This window comes from Alosa pseudoharengus, unplaced genomic scaffold, assembly GCF_046254945.1.
Source record: "Alosa pseudoharengus isolate Yale_2024_CS ecotype anadromous, Long Island Sound unplaced genomic scaffold, YU_APseudo_1.1 YU_APseudo_1.1_scf_19, whole genome shotgun sequence".
Lineage (NCBI taxonomy): Eukaryota > Metazoa > Chordata > Actinopteri > Clupeiformes > Clupeidae > Alosa > Alosa pseudoharengus.
This window is the reverse complement of record NW_027468657.1, coordinates 29393670-29416468: the sequence shown is the minus strand read 5'-3', so window position 1 is coordinate 29416468 and position 22799 is coordinate 29393670. Positions and strand designations below refer to the sequence as shown.

At 48.1% G+C, this 22799-nt stretch overlaps 1 protein-coding gene across 1 annotated transcript; it reads right to left on the bottom strand.

Moving 5' to 3' along the window:
• Positions 1-431: 431 nt before the first annotated feature.
• Positions 432-22693, bottom strand: apln (apelin). Its single transcript, XM_076292235.1, has 3 exons — positions 22099-22693; positions 6443-6615; positions 432-2560 (listed from the first exon to the last, which is right to left on the bottom strand). Exons 1-2 carry the CDS (start codon positions 22403-22405, stop codon positions 6449-6451), a joined length of 474 nt encoding a protein of 157 aa, XP_076148350.1. The 5' UTR covers positions 22406-22693; the 3' UTR covers positions 432-2560; positions 6443-6448.
• Between the last annotated feature and the right edge of the window lie 106 nt (positions 22694-22799).

Genomic DNA, 22799 nt, shown 5'->3' with positions numbered 1-22799 from the left:
GAAGAAGAGCAGTTCGCCAGAGAACTGTCACCTTCAGTTCTACAGAAGGTGGGAAAAAAAATGCCAGCAAATCTGTATTTGATGATATAGCGACTAAAACAAAGGAGAACGAGACAAGCTGAGCTCTGCCCACTCTGTGGTCAGATGGAGCACGTGACTCATAGACAGGGTATCGGCGAGTAACAGTCTTAGTAAAGCCTCGTGACAGCTCTTGGCATCAGACTGTAGCAAGCATCGGACGCTTGAAAGGACAGAGTGGTTGGGAAGGAGAAGAGCACACTGCACTGACCCTGCTACTAGTTCCCAGTTGCGGACAGGGGCTCGCGCTCTCGGCCATCTGTGGTGGTGGGGAGGTCTGCCGTGTGTGTGTGTGTGTGTGTGGGGGGGGGGGTTGTTTGTAATGGCGTTGCGTAAAAGTTGAGGGTGGGGGGGGGGGGTGTGGTCGCGAGCTGAGCCAGTCTGCCGTTCTGGCCTCAGACACTTCTGACTTTGACAGGGGCTCGTCTGAGATAGATTAGAGGGTCTTAATGAGCGGGCCGATCAAAGCCGTGGCCACCTGCACTAAAAGGAGGCTCAAGCTGCAAGGCCACAGCTCCCTGTGAGGTGGTGGTGGTGGGGGGCACATGAACACTTTCAAAGTGGGACTGAAACCTGGATACATGACGATAGTGTTGTGGGTAAATATATAGGCAGGGAGATATAGTTTTATATAATGCATACATACATTTAGATACATTTTTTTTATGTGTGTGTTTGCGTTTAAGTGTATGTGTATTTGTGTGTGTGAGAAAGAGATTCTTAAATAAATGCACAGAGCATAGACGATTCTAGTATAGGCTTGTATCACAGCACCCTGAGGAAATTAAAGGGAAAAAAAAGAAAACAAAAAGAAACAGAACAAATTCCAGTATGATGTAAAGGCATAGTGATTACGTCGATAAAAGTCTTGATGGATAGGGTGGGGGTTAAACCGAGCTGTGGGCATAGAGCACTGGTGGTAGGCTTTACGTGGTGTAACTGGGATAAAGCAAGATGGCTGCTTTAAAAGCATACTGTGGTTTTGGTTTTTGGTCTAATTCCTTTCAGACGGCTTCCTGCCTTTTTTTTGGAACATTTTATCTAGTTGTTGGATAAACAAACAAATAAACAACAACAAAAACAAAACGACGCTAATAAAATGCTTCTTTTGGATGAGAACGGTTTATGAGTGAGTCAGTGTTTTGAGACTTGAAATAAGAGGTAATGTGTTCGCATCTGTCTCTCCTGGCAGCATTGTGGAGTAGATCATTATTTGGCACTTCTTCTGAAGGTGGAGTGGGTCACCCTCAGGGTCTGGAGCGGACCACCCCGGCCAGTTAACAGTCGAGTAAGATTCGGCCACGGAAACGCAGCACGTGGGTTTAGGAGGCGAGGGCTCAGGACACTGTCCCCCAGCCGCCATCCCGTACGAGGACATGGCGGTCAGACACCCTGTAGTTCACCACTCGGACGTCCCAGAGGGTTTTAACAGTGAGCACATAAGCATGTAATCAGTTTAGGATTCCTTGATGTGTGGTTAAGTGTGAGATGTTGTGGAGCAGAATGTTCGAGTGTGGCCTGTAGTATATGCACTATATTTTGGGTAGAATGGAAACTCTTTAACCCTCAGTTTACACTGTTTGCTTGATATTTGATTATAGAAGTAAAATGAGATAAAATAATATAAAATAAAAACAAGAGTACTTAACAGTGGTAACTAATTCAACCAGCAATGGTAGTTAAATAAAATAAAAAAAACAAAACAACTTATATAGTGATAAATATATTGCAACAGACAGGTGGGAAAAAATAAAAGATCTGTACATGCTATTGACCTGGCTTCTATGGGATCTCGGAAATCATTTAAAAAACAGGATTACATCAACATTGGATAATGCCATTACATTTGGTTCTCTGTCCTGGTTCTCTCTCATTAAACAACCCCCCCCCCCATGCTCTTAAGCCAGATGCAACCTCACAGCAGTGGAATAAAGGAATGTGGTCACCTTAAATCGGTCAGAGAGAATGAGACTAACCACACCTTAAGGATGAAACTGACGGCTTTCGTTTCTAAGACTGTCTTGGACCTGGCTCCCCTGGTGGGTCAAAAGGGGGGGGGGGGTGTACACACACATCATGCAAACTGTGTGCTGCACAGCGGGGGAGACATCAATGGAGGAGGGCTCTAGAAAGCAAATGAGAGAAAAACAAGGGGAGGTGGGGCAGAGAGAGAGAGGGAGAGAGAGAACGATGGAAAGAGAGGAAGAGGACAGATAGAGTAATCTGGTAGCTCGGGCTCAGCACCCCCCACCCCCCCCCCCACACCCCCTTGACCCTGGCCCCCCAGGTCTTGGCTGAGCTTGAGGGTGAGTGGCTCGTCCTGGTTTTTATGTGGACAGAAGAAGAGTTGCTTGAAGAACCAGCAGGTGCTATGGACATCACTCTTCAGATTGGGGCTAGCGTAAGCCCCTCGTAGCAAGGCCCCCCAAGGCAAAGGAAGAGCATTAAATCAGAACCTGGGGGAGGGCGCTCGAAGCAGTGCCTGTAAAGAGCCCAAAGAGAGAGACACACCATAAGGATACAGCAGTTGTTCCCTCGCACTCTAAGTAACACAGCACAGTGCATGCCTCTAAGTAAACTCAGACGCTACTCCTGAGACCATGATGGAAGACTTGACCTAAAAAAAAAGGGGGGGGAAATCACTCAGACAGCCATTAAACTTGTGCGTTCAATGCACAGCACAATAAATCCCTGCCTGACGCAGATCTAGGGAACAATTATCCCCTTGTGGAGCAGGAGACTGCCTGTTCTGTTGAGAAAACAAGCTCGGGGCATTGGACACGTTCCTCGCAACCTTAATGCTTTTCTGTTGTTCCTGTCTTTTCCTAGTCAATTATTCCGGGAGATTGTGTACAGACGGGAGGTTTTTAGGAGGCTTTGTTACATGACAACGGAACGCTGTGGTTGATAAGCACCATCTCTTGTCTCCTGATGCACCTGGGCATATTTCTGTGCTTGTGTAATGTTAGGCCACTGATGGATATCTGCTCGCTTGCTGCTTGTGTTGTTTGCCTTTGTTCGTTGTCTGCAGGTATTGTTTATTTTTACTGTTGTGTGTTTGTCTGAATGTAGATTTGCCCTTCTGTTCACCTCGGCGAGTTTACACAAAGCTTATTCAAGCCCTGTAGAAGCTCAACTACCTGTGACATGCTAAAAAAAAAAAAGATTTATTGACCATCCAGCAGTGTGTCTGTTAACGTTTCCTTTTTGCTGATATACTGTATAGATAAAGGTGTCTTGTCCCCATTATCTCTCTTCAAGAAGATATAAAAATAGAGTAAGTGCACTGCGGGGCTAAGTCATGGCTAGGTGTCCATCTGTTGAGGCAGAACTTGTCCTACAATCTCGTGGTGTGTCTCAGAGCTGGAGGGCATTTCTGGACAGTGTTCTTTTTCTCAAACGCTCTCTAATGCACTTTGGCAGGTGAGTGTTGGGAGGGAATGTGTTTCAATTTGATTGTAATTCTTCTCAGCTCTCGTGACGTCTGCTGAATGTCTACCCCTCAGGAGTCCTGTCTTTTATGCTGCGCAACGCAATGGAGTAATTGACAATGACATCGTATCTAAGCATGTGTAAGGGAGTGTGAGTGAGTGTGTGTGTGTGTGTGTGTGTGTGTGTGTGTGTGTGTGTGTGCTTGTGTGTGTGTGTGTGTGCTTGTGTGTGCTTGTGTGTGTGTGTGTGCTTGTGTGTGTGTGTGTGCTTGTGTGTGTGTGTATGAGGGTGGAGGTACCCAAATGGGACTTGTTTGAATTAAGTTCAAGGGTAATGTCTTCCATTCACATGCATTACTAATTAGGGGCAGAGTGTCTGTCATATGACTTATCCATAGTTCAGCACAAAAGTAATCAAGTCTCTTTCTTTTATTAGTTCCATCTAAACCCAACCCTGGGCTGATCCTGCTTGGATCTTTCCTCTTGGGTGGGACCATGCTCCTCTCCAGCTGGGTCCAAAGGCTTGTTTCTCATCTGAGGCGAAGAAAGCCGGAAGAAGGCAATGGGGGCATGGATGTGCCGGTGAGAGAGAGAGAGAGATAAAAGAACTGCAAATGAGGGCCTTTTATGTTGACACGCTCTTGGTGTGGCCCAGTACTCTGGTGGATGTCAGGCCGCGTAAAGAGTTAATTCTGCCCGTCAGCCGTCTCTCTCCGCTGGGGCTTCGCTGATGAAGTGTGAGGCTGGAGCACCAGCGTGCTGGAGGGTTTACTCATAGTACACTAGCCAGACCCGTTTTTTTTTTTCACTGCCGTCCAGACACGTTTGTTTTGAGTTTGATAGGCTTGTCCGGTGGGGAATATCAGGGGGTAAACTCTGCTCTGGCCCAGTAGGAAATCAACATGAGTGTGGATTTAGATTTTTAGCTCCCGAGACGCACTCTATTACCACTGACATTTCCTATTTCCCTTTTCCAGAAACGTTTAGAAAAGACATCTCAACACTTCATTATAAAGGAAACTGAAACTGCCCACAAATGGTATGAGTTAAATTAGCATTGCGTTTAAAATGCAATGCATCTAATGTAGGGCTACGCTTCGTGCCTCGTTTCTGGAATATCACTAAGTACTCACGGTAATCCAGTGCAAACTCTTGACTTGATTAACATACCGGTCAGGTCAAGTGCACTGGTGTGCCTCTGCTTAGTGTGTACAGGCGACACGGGTGAAAAGTTCTGAATGCGGTGATCTCTGACCCCAGGCGAAGGCTCGAGGGGCACTGAGGACGGGCACTGGATGAAAGGCCGCGTTCTCGGCCCCTCGTCTCGCTTGAAGGGCTCTCCACCGGCCGAGATGGGCGCGCATTGTGAGTCACTGAGCCGTTTCCATTTAATAGAGCTACACAACTTCCTGCGGCTCGTCTCTTTTGTGCCCGCCGGCCCTTGTGAGGGCCTGAAAACAAGCATTGACTGCCCGACGCATCCAGAGAATACCTCCCTCCCTCCACTCTCTCTCTCTCTCTCTCTCTCTCTCTCTCTCTCTCTCTTTGAGTGGACGGGTTGGCCATTGAGGGTTTTGAAGTTCTGTGTTGTGACCGTGCCGTCCCCTGGCTCTTTGTGTCCACCTCCGCGGTGACGTCGTCCTGTTTTTCTCTGTGCCAGCTGACAGGCGTGAGAATCAAGGACTTATTCCCAGCGGACATAAAGTGGTCGCACAATAACAACAACTCCAACTCCAAACACACACACACACAAAAGAAATTTCAAAAGATAAAAATCCAAAGCATAATTCACCATAGATTGTAAAAATCCTCTGGGAGATGAAAGGGTGCGAATATCTCACTTTTTTTATGGCAGTCAGCCTCCAGACTTTTAAAAGCCATTAAATGGCGTCATTAAAAGGGAGTGTTGTCCTCGGGCCAGGGCTGTCTCTGTTACAGGGTTAATTTACTGCGGGACTCTGTGGGCTAGCTTGGCATGATTGGCACCTCCTGGGGGGGCATTGTGTCCCCCCAGGGCCTGTCTTGTCTCGCCTTGGGGTTTGTGAGAAAGTTGTGAATGGGTCCCAGCCTTCGGTCAATAGTCCATGGAGCTCGACTTGGCCCAGAGCTCTTGCCTGGGTAGGTGGCTAACTCTCCACTGGGCTATCTGGTACCAGAGGCCTACAGCCCCGACGTGCTGTGAGGTGAACTCAAGCCTGTGCATGTAATGGATATCTGTTTGGAAGCTGGACATGCTTCTGGTTTTGAAAGGCGTTTGTGTATATTTGTTCCACTGAAATAGCAGCTTTTTTTGAGAGATCGCACAGGCTCTCACCGGCGATTTCATGGAGACTTTGCAGACCCAAGGTGAAAATGTAATATTCTCGCCTGCTACAAAGATGAAAGGGACTTCACACAAAGCCCTGTTTTCCCACACGACAAGTCAAATATGCTTTTGATGCGGAAAATAAACCAAAAGGCACACAGACTTGAAAGCTGACTCCAGCGAGTATTAGCTTTAGTAAATGGTTTTAATTGTTTTTAATCGGAATAAGAGAAACATTTACACGAGAGCGAGAGAGAGGCTGAAGCAGACAGGTAATGTTTCTGTGTACTTTGGAACCTCAATCTGTAATGGCTATAGATCACGTTTCAGAGAGCTGTCGGAGGTGAATGGAGACTCTGGGGTTCTACGAGGCAAAGTCCTGTAATCTCATAAAGACAAGTTGTTTTTCTGTGCTAACAATAATCCCCGAGAGTGGCGGAACAGTGAGGAGGGTGGGAAAGAGGTAAGACAAAGGGAAGTGATGATCCTTTACACTGTCGTCATATTACACTGTGAGGCCTTTGGTCACATTTCACATAGTACAACTTCTAATCTTTCTCCTCCCACTACCTTAAACAGATTAGCATTTCAGATTTGCATTTCTAACACAGCTATCTCTTGCGCTCACCTTGCTCTAGAACGGCATTGGCCCCTTGTGGGAGAGGCGGGGTCGAGGACGTCTCCTCCTAATGCCATTAGGTCTTTGGCTCCTCCCACCTCTGCCGGGGTTCTGCGGGACAGGGTTCCGTGCCGTGTCCACTTCCTCCAGACCCTTACTGTGCTCTGTGGAGGCCATTGGACCTGGGAGCAGAGAAGCACACACAAACATAAACAGAGGGGCTTTTAAAACCTCATACTCTACATAAACAGAGCATAGAACCATCACAGAATGATATTTAAACTAAATGTATGTTTAGATTGTGGTTTATACATGCATGTTTATACCACTATTTGGTAAAAAACACATGGAAGTAATACAAGTAATATAAGCTTGGCTTGTAGTTGCATAAACTTTTATATACACATACTGTATGTTCGTATATAAGCTGTACTTTGAATAGTAGATAAATATACTTGACAATCAAACCAAGCTGTGCCACAACTCTCTTTCAATTTAGAATCTTAGATAAGGAACATCCATTTCCTTCCTCCTACTCTACAAAACCAGACGCATGAAGGACAAAACCTTGGAACAACAAGAAAAGAAAGAGCGAGAGAGAGCGCAAGCGAGCTTCAATTTCATCCCAGATCTTCTGAACTGTAATTCCATTTCACTCCTGGTGTGATGTTCACCGCGGGAATCAGAACATTGACACCACTCTTAATTCCATTCTCTACCTTATCTCCGCCTCTGTCTGCTGCAGGCCAGAGGCGAACAGGAGTCAGAGAACACAGAGACTGTTTTGTGCAGCCCGTATAGTGTGTGTGTGTGTGTGTGTGTGTGTGTGTGTGTGTGTGGCCTTCTCCGGCTGCCTCAGCAGGTTAGTATGGGGCTGGAGGGTGCTGGGGGGGGCACATATGTGCTTAGCACAGTGGGGTGGTTGGAGCAGCATGGCTCACGTCTACAGCCACCCTGCCTGAAACCCACAGCTGTCACACACACATACACACACACCAAACTTTGAACTTCCCATTGCATCACTCTGTTTGATTTAGCAAAACAAAGCACAGCGTGTCTAAAGTATATATTTGTATGACGGTATGTATGTGCGTGTCTGAGTGAGTTTGTGTGTGTGTGTGTGTGTGTGTGTGTGTGTGTGTGTGTGATTGTGTGTGTGAATGTGTGTGTAAGTCAACCAGTTAGTCGCAGTGTGCCCAGATGTTTTCAGTCATCTCTCAATAAGTTTGGGAAGCCTCTTTAAGACATGTGCCGTCTTTGAGTTTGATCTGTATCAGCATCCCCGTGACCTTTCACCCTCCTGGCCAAGTGAAAGCAAGCCTCCTGTGAGATCAGACTGTTTAAGGAGCGCCATTCGTGCCCTCTCTGTTATTGGGGCGTTCAATGTGGTATTTCATATGGGATTCTTCAGACTTCTTTCCCCTTCTGGACCTCTCTCTCCTCTAGACTTTTCACGTACAGGCGGAGGCTGCGTGCTGCAGAGATTAAACTGTTACACAGTGGAACATTTCAGACTGTTGCCATTCTGCTTTGCAGTCTGAATGAACCAAACCAGATGAAAAGCCCATAAAACTCGCCTCAGTCATTCTGCGATCATCAATCTTCTTCTCTGGGGCTCTGAAGCAGGCAGCTCATGACTCTTTAATCGCACGCACGCACACACACACACACACACACCTGCTTCCTGCGTTGTATGGTCCAGCTTCATGACTCCCCCCACCCCACTCGCTATTCCTCCATTTATTGATAATGTTCCTCAACCTGCCACCATCTTGAAGGAGTCCTTTGTGCAATGGCTCTGTGCAGATGTGCTGAGTGAAGTCCTCTCTCCCCCTCCCCCTCATCTTGACCCCTGAGCTCTCCAAACTCGTGCCCTCAGCCTGAATGTCTCGCCACGTCTTAAAGAAGGCATCTCTCAGCAACAGAGGCGTAAATGCCTTGCCTCAAACGTAAACAGAAAACCCCATTATGCTTTTCCTGTCAAGAGCCTGAGTGATATCACTCACGGTGGGTCAAGACATTCCTGTCTTAAGATGTCCTCAGGGAACAACAAGGTCCTCCCAGTAGAGGAATATTTCTTCAGACCAACTTACTTTAAAAAGCTTAAATTAAAAAAATACAAAACAAATCCTATCCTATCATGCCTGTTGGAAAAAAAAACTCAGCACTCTATCTTTATATAATGCCAAGTGACATTAGCTCTCAGACAAACATCTCACTGTAAGAAAAATACCATTTAGGTTGCCAAAATCAATGAAATCCAATTATGTGTTTTTTCAGTGAATCTGGATGGTAGACACAGTAGGCTAATTAGCACGCTAACAAACTGCCAGACGGCTGGAAGACGAGCAGCTTCAGATATTCTGCCCCATCTCCCGATAATGAAGAAAATTCATTCTGGCATCTTTCTGGAGAGAATGCAAAAAAGGCCTGGGCTTGGTGAATGTCGAATGGCAATCTCTGTGGGAACTCCTACTGCCTGCACACAGAATATTCTAGAATCACACCTCGTCAACTGATTTTAATCACATTTGCAGCATTATGGGGAGATTTAGATGCGTATAAGACGGGAGAGAACCGGACCTTGCGGCAGCAGACTGCTTATTTCCAAGTGCTTTCAATCTATACCTCACAAATGCCTGCCACTTCAAGCTTTCCTTTTTCCTTGCTAATCGTCTTTTTGGAAGCATATTACATGCTAGCCAGAAACACAGGATTGATTTATTCGCTGCAGAGAAAAGACTCTGTTGCATATTTCACCATTTCATAGAAGTAGGGGGGGTGGGGGGCGGGGGGCCCTTAAAACCATCTTTTCCCTCAGGCACCCTAATCCCTGCATTATCCCCTTGTTATTGTACCAGATACGGAATGAATGGAGGAAGTTTACACATTCTGTCTGCATTCGACTCATTTCTTTCTAATCTGGAGGGGTTTAGCGTGTACAAAATCCCCATGTGTGAGCGGGAGGAGAGGACTGACAGGAGACCTACCTCCTCCTGCCCTGGTGGGGGCCTGTGTAATACCCCCCACACCCCCCTCCACCCCCCAAACAACACCACCACCACCCAGCCTCCACCCTCCCCTAGTCGTTTCCCTACAGCTGCTTTTACTGCAGAGAGAGAGAGAAGAGAGAGAGAGAAGAGAGAGAGAGAGAGAGAGTGTTGGTCCTGCTCCAGTTGAACGGAGAATGCAGACGAAACCAAACCATCAGTCAGCTGAACAGCTGCTCTTACATGACACAGACACACGCGTACGTACGTGGGCACACGTGACGGAGTGGCCAGGCACGTTGCTTGTCAGGTTGAGCTGAGACCTTTGAGGGATTGCGTGTGGATGCGTTGGAGGTTGTGTGGATGAGGGGGGTATGCAGGATGGGAAGCTCTCGCATCTGTGTGTCAGCAGGCAAACCTGTAATTACACCTTAGACAAGGCGAGCTGAGCCGAGCAGAACTCAGCCCATCAACCAGCACCGGCAGCAGCCAGCTCCGGCTGTCACAACCTCCAGCTCCGTAATGAGACAATTTAGATGTTTCCTGCCAGAGTGAGCTGTCAGGCACTGCTCAAAGCTGGGCTGAGGAGTAGAGGAGTGGAGCCTAGAACCCCCCCCCCCCCCACACACACACACACACACACCCTTTCCCTCAGCCCCATCCCCTCCACACACACACACACACCCTTTCCCTCAGCCCCATCCCCTCCACACACACACACACACCCTTTCCCTCAGCCCCATCCCCTCCACACACACACACACACCCTTTCCCTCAGCCCCATCCCCTCCACACACACACACACACCCTTTCCCTCAGCCCCATCCCCTCCACTGTATGTGTGGATGGTGGATGGGGAGAGCCATAATGAAAGCGGTGACAGTGATGAGCAGACGTTTATGCTGTTTATGAATCAACTCATCAACTCCCACTGCTGTTGGGAAACTTCAAGCGTGTTGAGGTTATAGGAGTGGGTGCGTGTGTGGGTGAAGCTGTGTGAAGTCTGTGTGTGGGTGTCTGTGTGTGTGTATGTGTGTGTGTGTGTGTGTGTGTGTGTGTGTGTGTGTGTGGGTCTGACTTTGTCACCACCATTGACTGCTTGTGCGCTCCTGACAGCGGGGCTCCAGCACAGCACATTATATAACTCCGATGCTGCCTGACTCACACAGCTCTGCGTCGCAGACAAACCAGACAGAAACAATAAACGGCACAATAACACTGATGGCTCCTCCTAATGCAATCATCTGCTCCGTATGTCTCCTAAATCCCCAAATCCCAGCGAATTCAGGAACCCTCTGTCCCGTTATTAGGCTATAACTGATGCCAGCGATACCACATCTAATATCTTGTCGTTGCTGGGATTTGATTTAACAACAGCCCAATGTGAAGGTAATACCAAAGACGATGGGGAAGATGGTTCTCACGATATCAAGGCGCTTATCACTATATCTCTCCCCCGGAGGAGAGCACTGGGCTTATCCCAATCAGGTTGCCACCGCTTGCTGCTCTGCCTGGGTAATTCTGTCATTAAAGTTTAATAAAGTGGGAATTTTGGGGTTGGGAGGGGGGGGGGGTGCTGGCGTAACACACTGGAGAGTCACTCTTGCTTTACTAGGTCTTGTTGCAGGTGGTGGTGATGACAACCAAGAGGAAGGGAGAGAGGAGCTGAGGAAAAGAAAGAGGGTGAGGAGAGAAGAGGAAGAGGAGGATAGAGAGAGGAGGAAGAGGGTGAGGAGAGAGAGGAGGAGGAGGGTGGGGAGAGAGGGGGAAGAGGATGGTGGGGGAGAGAGAGGAGGAGGAGGAGGGTGGGGAGAGAGCAGGAGGGAGAGAGATCGCTCCTGGCACCTCCACCACGCCTCAGCCCAGTCTGCTGATGAATGGCTCCGCTGCTGCCATCTCATCCCCCTCGCTCCTCAGGTACCATCCATTATGTTGCTTTTTCTCACCAGCCTGCCTTTTTCTCCCCTCCTTCCCTTCCTCCCTTCCTCCCTCTCTCCTTCCATTCTTCTTTGTGCCAGCCGGCCGCTGCGTCACACCAGTCTTGACAGCACTGTCCTCATAAATTCGACCTGCTGTCGTTCACTCAGGGTTAGTTGTACATCTCTGAGGGTCTGTCTGTCACACAGAGGGACACACTGGACCGCCAGATTTATGAAACCGCTGGCAGTTTTGACGTCTGGGTTATTGAACACCTGTGAGTGGTCTGGCCGCATAAAGGTCTGGAAGACACGGACACAAGGGCCTGGCATGCACAGACTGACCGGAGGGTGCTGGCAGGGAAAAAGGGACTAGAATCACACACGGAAGCAAAGGTTAGGCCTGCCTGCATGGAGACGGCAGGCCCAGATGGGCTTAATCTGTAGTGCCCGACCTCCGGATCCCCTTTGGCCCTTCAGGAAGCGAGAGATTAGATCTACTTATAGCCTTCCAGTGTAAAACAGAAACAGGTGAGAAACATGGCTTGTTTGTGGCCAAGGCGCTGTGTCAACGGCGCTTCTTGAGGCGCAACGGCGCCGCCACTTTGATGTAGCCCCTGCAGGCACGCTTCAATCACTCTTGGATTTTTACTGCGAATCGATATTCTATTTAATTGGATTTCACTGCTGTTTGTACACGGGAATAGTCTATCTCTCTGCATGGTTAGGCTGCTTATAAAACAGTGTACGATATTATCGATCGATTTTCACGCTTTTGCAGAAGACTCTGAAACGCCATATGATTGTCCCCCTCCCCTGCTCCCTTGCTCTATCAGATTTTATCTACCTCTCCATCGCTCTCCTCCAGGCAACATCCCTTTTTCTCTTTCTAGGACAGACTATCATAGTCGCTGAAAGCCTCCTGCGCGTAAACAAGCAACTGGGGGATGATGTGAGCACCGGCCTGAGACGGGTTGCGATAATCACCATGGTGGGAGGCGTAGGGGCAGTGGCGTGCCACGGGAGGTCACCTGCTTCCTTCCTGCCTCCCAGACAGCTGTTAGTGAGGCGATGGCCTCCCCAGCCCATCATCTCTCCGAGCATGTGTGGGCAGCGGACCAACTTGTTAATTGTCGGTGGCTACAGTGAATGGCTTGAGGTCAGGGGTGACGACAAGAGATAATGAGCTCTACCCGTCCACCTTCCCACACTTGTTGTGATTTTTACACCGTGCCAGGCACCCTGGGCTTTTGTGTTGCAGTGTGGCAAATGAGATGGGACACCCACCTGATCTCCTCAATACATCAAATGTTCGTACTGCTAAAATTAGCCGCTGGCTTTAATAGCTGCTCAAATAGAACGGCAACCCCCCTGGCCTATTTTATCCACAGTCTCTGCTTGCTGCTTTGCTTCAGTACCTGGGCATTGCAGCTGCAGCATGCTATGGTGTTCACATTCACGCACATCATTTCACCACCATCTCTCTGTTTCCACACGCATGGGGCAATTCACTGTGAAGATGGTGTATTATTTGTTGTGTGTGTAATGTATGTATGTATGTACATGTATGTATGTATGTATGTATCAGCTCAATATTAGGATATTCTGCCAGCATATCCTATGTATTAAACCAGGCTGAGCTGTGGATGGGTGTGGTATGCTGTGACTAGGTATCAGTTATTGTAAATCAGTGTCATAGAGATGTTATTTGTATTAGAGTTCAGACACAATTCAAGGGGGTTTCCAGGTCTGTTGTTGTCAGTGTTTTTGAGTATGTAGCTGTGCATCCCATGGGTGCGTTTCCATAGGGGTGATTGTGACATCACATGTTGTTCTCGCCACCTCAGGGACTTCATTCATTCATTAAGATGAGGCAAGCACTATGAATGGCAGGATCTGGCAATCTGCAAATCTCTTCCGAGTCTCAAACACACACACACACGCACACACGACACATGGCATGTTTTAAGCCGCTTTCCTAGTTAATCAGGCCAGGCTGGGAAGCATACTGACCAGAGGCAGACGTGTTAATCGTGATACAGAGCAAGTCTGCAGCACAAAACCACAACTCACAGCTCAGCCACAGAATAAGCTTACTCTGCTGGGATGGATTTGTTTTGTGATGTGATATCACACACGTACACACACACGCACACACACACACACACACACACGCACACACGCACACCTTTCCTTAACAACCTCCTGTTAGGCGTTGAGGAAAGGGGCACTTCCTCTTTAGCATGTGCACAAAATCAGCAGCATCCCTCACTACATCCTGGAGAACGCTCTGGCCATTTGAAGCTGAGAGCAGTCGGCTGCTTATCGTATGCCTACCAGTAACTCTGTGTGTGTGTGTGTGTGTGTGTGTGTGGGGAGAGGGGGCTTGGCAGAAACTGGTACCAATCTCCAGCAGACTTTTTTCAGCCCACGTTTCCATGGCAGCGGGCATGAAAGGCGCTCAGTCCGGAGCAGAAAGAATGACATTGTCAGTTGGAATGGATCAGGTTTCTCCCGTTTACAAATTTTCAGCATACGGGGCCTGCATGAGCAATTAGGCCCTGCCGCTGTTGCTGGGTGTTCTGCAGGTTAACCCCCGCCTCGCCGTTTGTTGTGATGCCCGCAGCCTGCCCCAGATTGTGTGTGTGTGTGTTTGTGTGTGTGTGTGTGTGAGTGTGTGTGTGAGTGTGTGTCTGTGTGAGTGTGTGTGTGTGAGTGTCGGCCCAACCAGGGACATGTTTGACATGCAGCATTGTGTCTCCCGGGGGGGGCCTGCTTTGTGTTGTGTGGGTCCCTTTAGAAAGCAACACTGACTAAGAAAGTTCACGTGTCATATCCACTTCCTCTGTCAGACATCCATCTCACACAGTCACAGGGCAGCTGAAATCAAACGCTCTCTAAGTCTGCTTCTCTTGTAAAGAGCACTTTGTACAAACAAACAGGCCAGGTGAAATAAACACTCTCACTCTGACATGGCTGTCATTGCTCTTTGAGGTTTCACTTCTCCCCGCTTCAAGCTCCTTTGCCTTTTTTATTTTCAGTTTTGTGTGTGTGTGTGTGTGTGTGGCTGCATGCTGATGCCTCGCCACCCTGCGCACGAACTACACATGACCCAAATTAGCGAGTGCGTTTAATGATGAGGTGTGAAAGCGCCTGGTTTAGTATGATCAGAGCGCTCCACGTTCAAAGGCCTGCCACTGCTGCCTGTACTAATGAAGCCATGAGGTGTTCCAGAAAGTGGTGTACACTCTCCCTCTTTCACACACACACACACTCACTCACTTGTAAATACACCTACCTACTTATACACACACATACACACACATACACACACACACACACACTCAGAAACTCTACAGCCCCTACCAGAGTGACTAGGGTGAATCTGTGGCTAGGGGTTACTGCAGGTTGGGCCCCTCTAAGTCTGAGGAAATCAGCTCGCCCAAATCAGCCAAAGCATCTTAAGTCAGAATTCTCCTGAACGGGCTTTTGTGGGCAGCAGGCTGCCTCAAAGAGGATTTGGATGGGAGCGAGAACCAGGCAGGCAGGCAGGCATGCAGGCGTTGGGAGAGTTTGAGACCGGGATATTCCACTCAGCAGCCCTGAGCTCAAGCGCAGTGGGCTGGTAAATGGGTGGGGACTGTGGGAGGCGCGAGCTCTCGTCTCCTGATCGCCTCAAGTCTCCAGAGACAGCACTGCAGACGCCGAGAGATTCTCAGATGGGACGTTTCCATGGACACCTTCATCAGATGAGATGAGCGCTTCCCCTTCCCCTGATTGTGTCATAATGCTCCTAAACCATGAACCTGGGTGCCCTGTCTCCCCCCCCCCCCCTCAGCTCTACTCTTCTTCAAGTATGTGTGTGCATGAACCCATTGACTTTGAGTTAGCTGAAGTCTACCTCCCCTCCCCCAAAACACACACACACACTCTCACACGCACGCACACACACATTCAATATACCCTGCGCCTAAGGCTCAGTGCCACCTTCACGCAGTGACCTTTGAGGGGGGTACTGACAACGCTGCAGCAGCTTGGCTGTTTTTCTCTTAGTAAGTGCATTTTTCCCCCCTTATATATTTTCACTGCATACCTCAATCTCAAGAGCTTGCCAGAGCTGCATGACATTTCTGAATTCACACGAAACTGTGGCTTGCAACATTTGCCAGGCGAGTATTTGGCCAATAAACAGAGGGGTAATTACCAGTGCTGTTGCTCATCTAATTCGTGCTGTCCCAGTTTATTAGGGGGCTTAAGGGGGTCTGAGTGGATCAGTGTGAATGGATGGAGGATAGTATTTAATGAGTAGTTCAAAGTTCTTAGTGCAAGCAACTTTACCCCGTTAAAGTATGGGAACTGTTTAGTCCACAAACCGCCTGCAACGTACAGTGGAAAAACGGGAATGTTTAAGAGGTGAATGATGGTGATTACATAAAGCTTAACCTGTCTGTGTTTATGGCCTTTGGAAGATGGATGTTACGTTCACTAGACCCTTAAGTAAACTGTTTGTCTCATGTAGATATATGTTTACGAATTCTATCAATTATTTCTACACTCCAGCGAGAGTAGATTTCCGCTGTCTTGGGCAAGGACACATAAAGATCTAAGTACACACTTGAGTCCTTGTTTCCTTGTGTTGTGTACCCTAAAATCCAGTTTGCTGACCTCAGTGTTCAGATTGCAAGCATGGACAAAAAGTTCATTATTGGCTTGCGTAGCTAAGGAAGAATGGTTAAAAAATTCTGTCTGATTAGCTAATGCACATGCTTTTTTAATGTGGGGTAGCCAGATGATTGATACAATTATAGATAATTCACAGCAGGAGGGAAAGCCAGTTTGTGATCTGCCATAAATTGTTCCCCTAACATAGATATCCTTCCCTTGAGAATGACTTGTTTATCTATTTCAAACATTTAATATTTTCTCTGCACAGAAAAACATATGGTGAAATGGACCTTTACCATAAAATGACTAATACAAAGTGTCTTTCACACAGTAAAGAAAATGCCATTGAACAGTAGAGAAAGGACTGAGATCATGATTGATGATTCAAAGCATGAGGCAATGCAAGTCTTTTTCTTTATGCTATGCCATATATTGATTCATTGTTAAATGTATTGTGTTATGGTCCTCCCCCTAAGGAAGGCTATTTCATCTCACACATTTCATATTTCTTTCTGTTGGAACACTCTCTGATAAGAGACTCCACAAAGGAGATGCATGCGGCTTTTACATATCCTGTCACCTGAGGCACGGCATTATGGGTGATCTTACAGGGAGCACTGGTAAGTGTTCTCCAATAGTTCAAAGCCTTCAAGAGCACCAATGATTTTTTTTTTTAAACCTGGCTTTCATCAGTAATGCTCACCCTGTGCTTTCTAGACTAGTTGAACAGGAAATAGTGCAAATTGAAACAGTATCAAACATGATCAATGACTTTTCGCTGCTTTTGAGTTATTTTTACCTATCTTCTGCACCATAAATCTCACGAGTTATATTGAAATAACCATTATTACATTTTTAATTTTGTGAGGTGAACATTAAGTTGTGTGGTACAACAGAAGATGAAAGCTGATAAAGAAAAAGGATGTTTTTCCAACAGGAACTGCAAGGGCAGTCAGGGGTTTGGATATCAGTGACTGTGCTTCTGTACAAGAGTAATATTTTTCCACTCCATGTTTTTTGTAATTGACCGTGAAAGTAATTAGAGAGCACTCATTTCCATGACTTGAAATATTTATTCAGCGGTTGAGCTTTTGCTCTTAATAAAAATGTCCACTCTGATCGCATCAGATTGGCAACCACTATAAATGTAACACTTAATGTTTGAAAAGGGAGCCATAAATCACATTAATATCAGACCCCTGGTGGAAACGATCGGCCGCTCAGCATATCTGGCTTTAATTAAGCCGTCCGAGTGTTCACAGAGATTTCTGCGGCTGAGGAATAAGTTTTGATGTTCAGCAGACAGAGAGAGAGAAAGAGAGGGAGAGAGAGAGAAAGAGACAGAATGAATCTAACATGGAGGCTCCCAGGGTGTACTTCCAACTGGTAGTGACAGCAAAGGAAAGAGAGAGAGAGAGAGAGAGAGAGAAAGAGAAGAAAGACAGAGTGCAGGAGGGGGGGCTGAGAAGCCCAGATGCAGGCTGGGGGTACAGAGTCAGTGCAGACAGCACCAGCCCTTTTAAAAAGCTGCTCTGTTTTTTATGGGATTATTATATGCCACAGTGCTCTTTCATATGCTCCTCCGCCATCCACCTGCAAATTTGGGCGAGCCAGCGAGACCACCAGCTGTGAAGTTTCAGAGGCTTTTTAATATTTCAGAGTGGTGATGCTCCTTGCGCACTACTGAAAGCCTGCAAGAACCATCGTTCTTAGCTTGCCTCTCTGTCTTTCTCTTCCCCTCTCTCTCTCTCTCTCTCTCTCTCTCTCTCTCTCTTTCTCTCGTGCTCTTTCTTTCCCCCTGCCCCCCCCCTTACATATCTTAAAACCTCAGCATCTGCTTAAATCACAGAGGCCTAGGTGAGCTGATTTATTCAAAGCGATCCGAATTGCATTACAATGACCCATGCCGGCCTCGCGGCCACACATGCCAAAGCATTCACTAGACCTGGTCCCACGGGGACCTTAGCTCAAGGGCTAGCCTGATATCCCTACCAAATGAGTTATGATTCTGCCCCCACCACCACTATATGCCACGCACTAGAGCAATCAGGCAGTGTATTTACGATTGGCCACAGCGGCATAATCGAGAATAAATCCATGTTTTTCGAACACAGGCTCAGACAGATTTTTAGTGATCAACCCCCCCCCCCCACCCCTCCTGTGCTTCCTCAGCATTGCTGGGTGCAACAAGTAGCGTGAGGGAAGGGGGTGCTAATGAACCATATGTTCTCCTTCATTCCAAGGTTGACACCATTGGTGTGTCTGTTTTTTTGTTTTTTGTTTTGTTATGTAGACTGATGCTGCGTGCTTCCACTGTAAATGCACTGTACCATCAACCTCACTAGTAAACAGCAAAACCACAATGCATTCCTCATCACCATTTTACATCTGTGGGCTCAATCTGTGGTATCAGGAAGCACACTGTGCCAGACTTGCATGCTAAAAAGAAACAGGGTTTTTTTTCCAAGAATCCCACTTTAAAGTGAAGGTGTTCTGATCTACACTGTAATGTCTGAGGCAGCCGTCTCACGAGCAGCTTAGCCGCAGACACGCTCCGCTCCTCTTCAGCAACAACAAGCCACTTACTCACGTCTCCGGCTGCCCATAAAGGATATCCAGGTTACTCATGAAGAAGACATGAACTCCGACCCTGAGTGTCTATCTATGTCGGTGTGGCGTGCGCGCGTTTGTGCAAAGACTTTGGCTAGCGCCTAGCGAAGTCAGACCATGCACTTCCAACTCGAAAGCCTGGCTGAAGTGATTTCCCCTGCAGTACAGTAGAAAACCTCTCTTACTTCTCACCACTCACTGCTTCTGCATCCCCATGACCCTCGACCCTCCCTCCACCCAAACCTCCTACCTCTTTCTACCGCTGGTGTTATTATGTTATTGCAGGACATCTGGAAAAGTTTGGTTATTTTCTCTTTTTTTTGTTGTTTTTTTTTGGTGCGTGTTCTTTCTCTCCGTGGCCCCTATAATCACGACCGTGGGCACAAACACCTTCTTTACATTAGCGCAGGCGAGTGAAAAAAGCCCTGGAATTATGATTTAATGCTTCCTGAGCTCTGTTAAGCACTTCTCCATTGATGTTGTTTAACAAAATATCCTGGCCCTCTGACTCTCTCTTCTCGGGCGGTTTCTGTTTTTTCCTCCCTCATTCTTTTTTTCTTGGCTGAAAAGAAACATTGTGTGCTTGCGGACTTCTTAATGAGTCCTGTATTTATTTTCGCTGGCCTCTCTATGGTTGGCTCTGACCCTTAACGTATGGCAAGGGGCCGTGCCAGTGCACGCTCCAGCCTCCACAATACATCAAAGTTTAATACCGAATAATAGCATCGCTGACAGCTCGCGTGAAATTGCCCTGCTCCACGTAGACGATCTCTCGCCGATAATGCCAGGGATCTTTCTCTCTCTTTCTCTCTCTCTCTCTCTATTTCTATACTCTGCTCTTTCTTTCTCTCTAAGGCTGTGATAAGCATCACCTGCACAATCCTGCTGGGGTTGTGGACTCACCCAGGACTCTCTCAGGGGATTTGTGTGTGTGTGTGTGTGTGTGTGTGTGTGTGTGTGTGTGTGTGTGTGTGTGTGTGTGTGTGTGTGTGTTCACGTGCGTGTGTGTTGTTTGCCTGCTTTGCATCTAGCCATACGTGTTTTTTCTTCCTCCCAGGTTTCCGTGACTGAGAGAGAAGGAACTCTGATATCTCCTCTAGGCTGTCAGACCTGAGGGCCTGAACTGTTGCCATAATAAGACGTGTTTACATACCAGACTAGAGAGTTACAACAGGGCAGTGGGGAGATTCATATCCACAGCCATTTGAGAGGCAGAGAGAGGCTTTTCTACTTTCTTGCTATCCATTGCTTTCCTGAAGCACCACTTGAAGGGAGATAATCGAGAAGCGAGAGGAGACGCCCGCTAGGCCACGAGCCCGCTGCCACTGCTGCTGCCTGACACTAAATGCCTGCTCCAGGGCGCGTTAAATGAAGCTGCTGTCGCCTGTTGCACCATCGGTTCTCACACACCCCCACCCCACCCTCTCTCTCTCCCCTCTTCTCTCAGCTAGAGAAAAAGCAGTGCTCACCCACCACACGCCAGCAACAGAAACACACAGTGACACACACACACACACACACACACACACACACACAAGTCGTCATACACACAGACACAAGCAGTCATACACACAGACACAAGCAGTCATACACACACACACACAAGCAGTCATACACACACACACACAAGCAGTCATACACACACACACAAGCAGTCATACACAGACACATAAGCAGTCATACACACACACACACACACAAGCAGTCATACACACAGACACACAGTGCTGAAATACAAGGCTGCAATTCCCCTTCACAAACTCCCAGTGAACTGGAAAAGCGATTGTCTCAAGATGAAAGGCTTCACGGCTTCACGGCCGCTGCCTACACAAGCGAGCGGCTTCCAACACCCCAGTGACGGACAGCGAGCGCAGCACAGCACAGCACAGCACAGCTCCCGGGCTCACCCAGCCTCTTAATGCTTAATGTGCTCTCAATGGAGCTCCACACGAGCAACACAGGGACACACACACACACACACACACACACACGCAGTCAGTCAGTCAGCGAGCCAGCCAGCGCGTCGGCCAGCCAGCCCACCAACCAGCCCACCAGCACGACGGCAGCATGACCCGAGACGCGCCGTCGCACCGAATCGAGCGTTATCTCCCACTCCGGGCTTCTCTCCTTCCTGCCTGCGTGCCCGCCTTGTCCGCTCTGTGGGTCGTAGCACAGTGGACACCAGGCGTGGACGGAGGGAAGAGCCTGAGCCAATGTCGATCGGGCGGAGTGAAAAACGACACTGACCGTAATGCAGGGTAATTGCTTCCCATTTACGCCGCGCGTGAAAGGAGACCAAAAATAGCACGCGCGCACGTCTCACCGAGTAATAAATGCACTCGCACATCGTGGGTACCGCCAGCAAGAGCTCCGTGCATCACCGGCCGTCGGTGTGGTGGTGTGTGTGTGCGCTCGTGTATTTTGATAGCACTCAGCAGCCAGCACCCTACTCCACGCACACAGCCACAGACACACACACCCTCCCATTCTCCTTCACACAGACACACATGCCTCCCAGCAGTTGTTTGCGTATTGGTGTCAGTCTTTGCAGGGATCCAAGCGTTTGCACAGGCTGCTCTGTTGTTTTTTTTTACGCCTGCCTGTTACCTCCATCACATCTGCAGACTGGACACAGGTCAGCTGACCGCATCTCTGAAGACTTGCATGACCTACCACAGAACGCACATTGTGTCTCTCATTCATGCTGTTGTGAACGCACGCATGGTCCTTCTCAATTTACATTTCCGACTCCAGAGCCATAGCCACAGCATCAGATCTGCACTGCTAACTGATGACAATGTACAGCGACAAAGCATCCAAATGACTAATTAACAGTCACAAACGGGCAAATATTCAAGATAGCACACCCTGTTCAAGACAGCCAAGACAAATGTTTGGCCCAGTAAAAATGAATTACACAACAAGCTGATATTCTAAGCACCTTCCTACATGGACAACACCACCATGCCTACATGGATCTGCCAGTACCAGTCATTTCAGTCCTTCTGAATTTGATCCTCAATGACATTTAGGTTGTTAAATATCACACATTCACAGACATAGCAGCTGACAAAATATCTCAGGTTTGTTCATATCAAAGTCTGACATACAGAACTGCCATACTTGAGTTGATCTCACAGAACCAGCCCCTAGGCACAATAATTACACCGACAGGCAAAAAAAACTCCACCAAAGACCATCAACAATAACATGAAAACCACTGCAGTGCAGTACAGAACACAGTCAGGTGCTGATATTCCTCCTTTAGATACACACAGAGAGACGCACTCTCTCACACGCACACACACACACACACAGCCACACACACATATGCGCAGAGAGAAGGCTATCCACCATGCCGGGTAACTGATCAACTACAGCTGCCTTGCCCAAGCTCAGGGCTAAACATGGAGAGGAAAAAAAAAAATTTGCGAGAACAAACGTAGGCAAGGCACAAGCGCGAGCCTGCGCAGCCCAGACTTACCAGCACTGGCAGAGCACAGCAGCGATACCACCAGCACGATCACCAGCGTCAGGATCTTCACATTCATTTCTGCTCTCCCCTCTGCCTCTCCGTTAGGCGCTTGCTGATATACTAGAGTGGTTTGTGTGTGTGTGTGTGTGTGTGTGTGGATGGGAGGGAGAGGGAGAGAGAGGGAGTGGGTGAGTGAGTGAGTAAGGGAGGGTGAGCGTGAGAGAGAGAGAGAGAGAGAGAGAGAGAGAGAGAGAGACTGTTTGCTCCTCTCTGTGTGTGTCTCTGTGAGTGTGCGCACAGAGCAGCGTGCATGCATGCGTGCGTGCGTGCGTGCGTGCGTGTGTATGTGTGTGTGTATGTGCGTGCGTGCGTGAGTGTTTCTAGTATGTGTTTGTATATCAGTATGCGAGTGTGTGACAGCGCCAGTCCAAGACTAAAGGAACGTCTTTATCGGAGCTCTCCCACGGTGTGAGTGAGTGAGTGAGTGAGTGTGTGTGTCTGTGTTTTCTGCGTGTGTATTCTCTTCCTCGCAGAGAAGACAGCCTGTGCCAAGTCCAGTAGAGCCGTGAATGTGCTGAGAGAGAGAGAGAGTCGGTCTGCAGCAGGTCCCTGTGTGTGAGAGTGAGAGAGCTGTTTGCCTTGGATAAGAAGCCCAGTCGGTCATGTGCCTTATGTATCACTGACTCAGGAGGTCATAGAGAAGGGGCCTC

Bases quoted from the DNA above. Each gene is read 5' to 3' on its own strand.
- apln (XM_076292235.1), bottom strand. From the start codon at position 22,405: ATGCATGCACGCTGCTCTGTGCGCACACTCACAGAGACACACACAGAG. The intron at 6,616-22,098 runs GTAAGTCTGGGC...CTCTGCTCCCAG, and splicing joins GCTGTGCTCTGCCAGTGCTG to GTCCAATGGCCTCCACAGAG.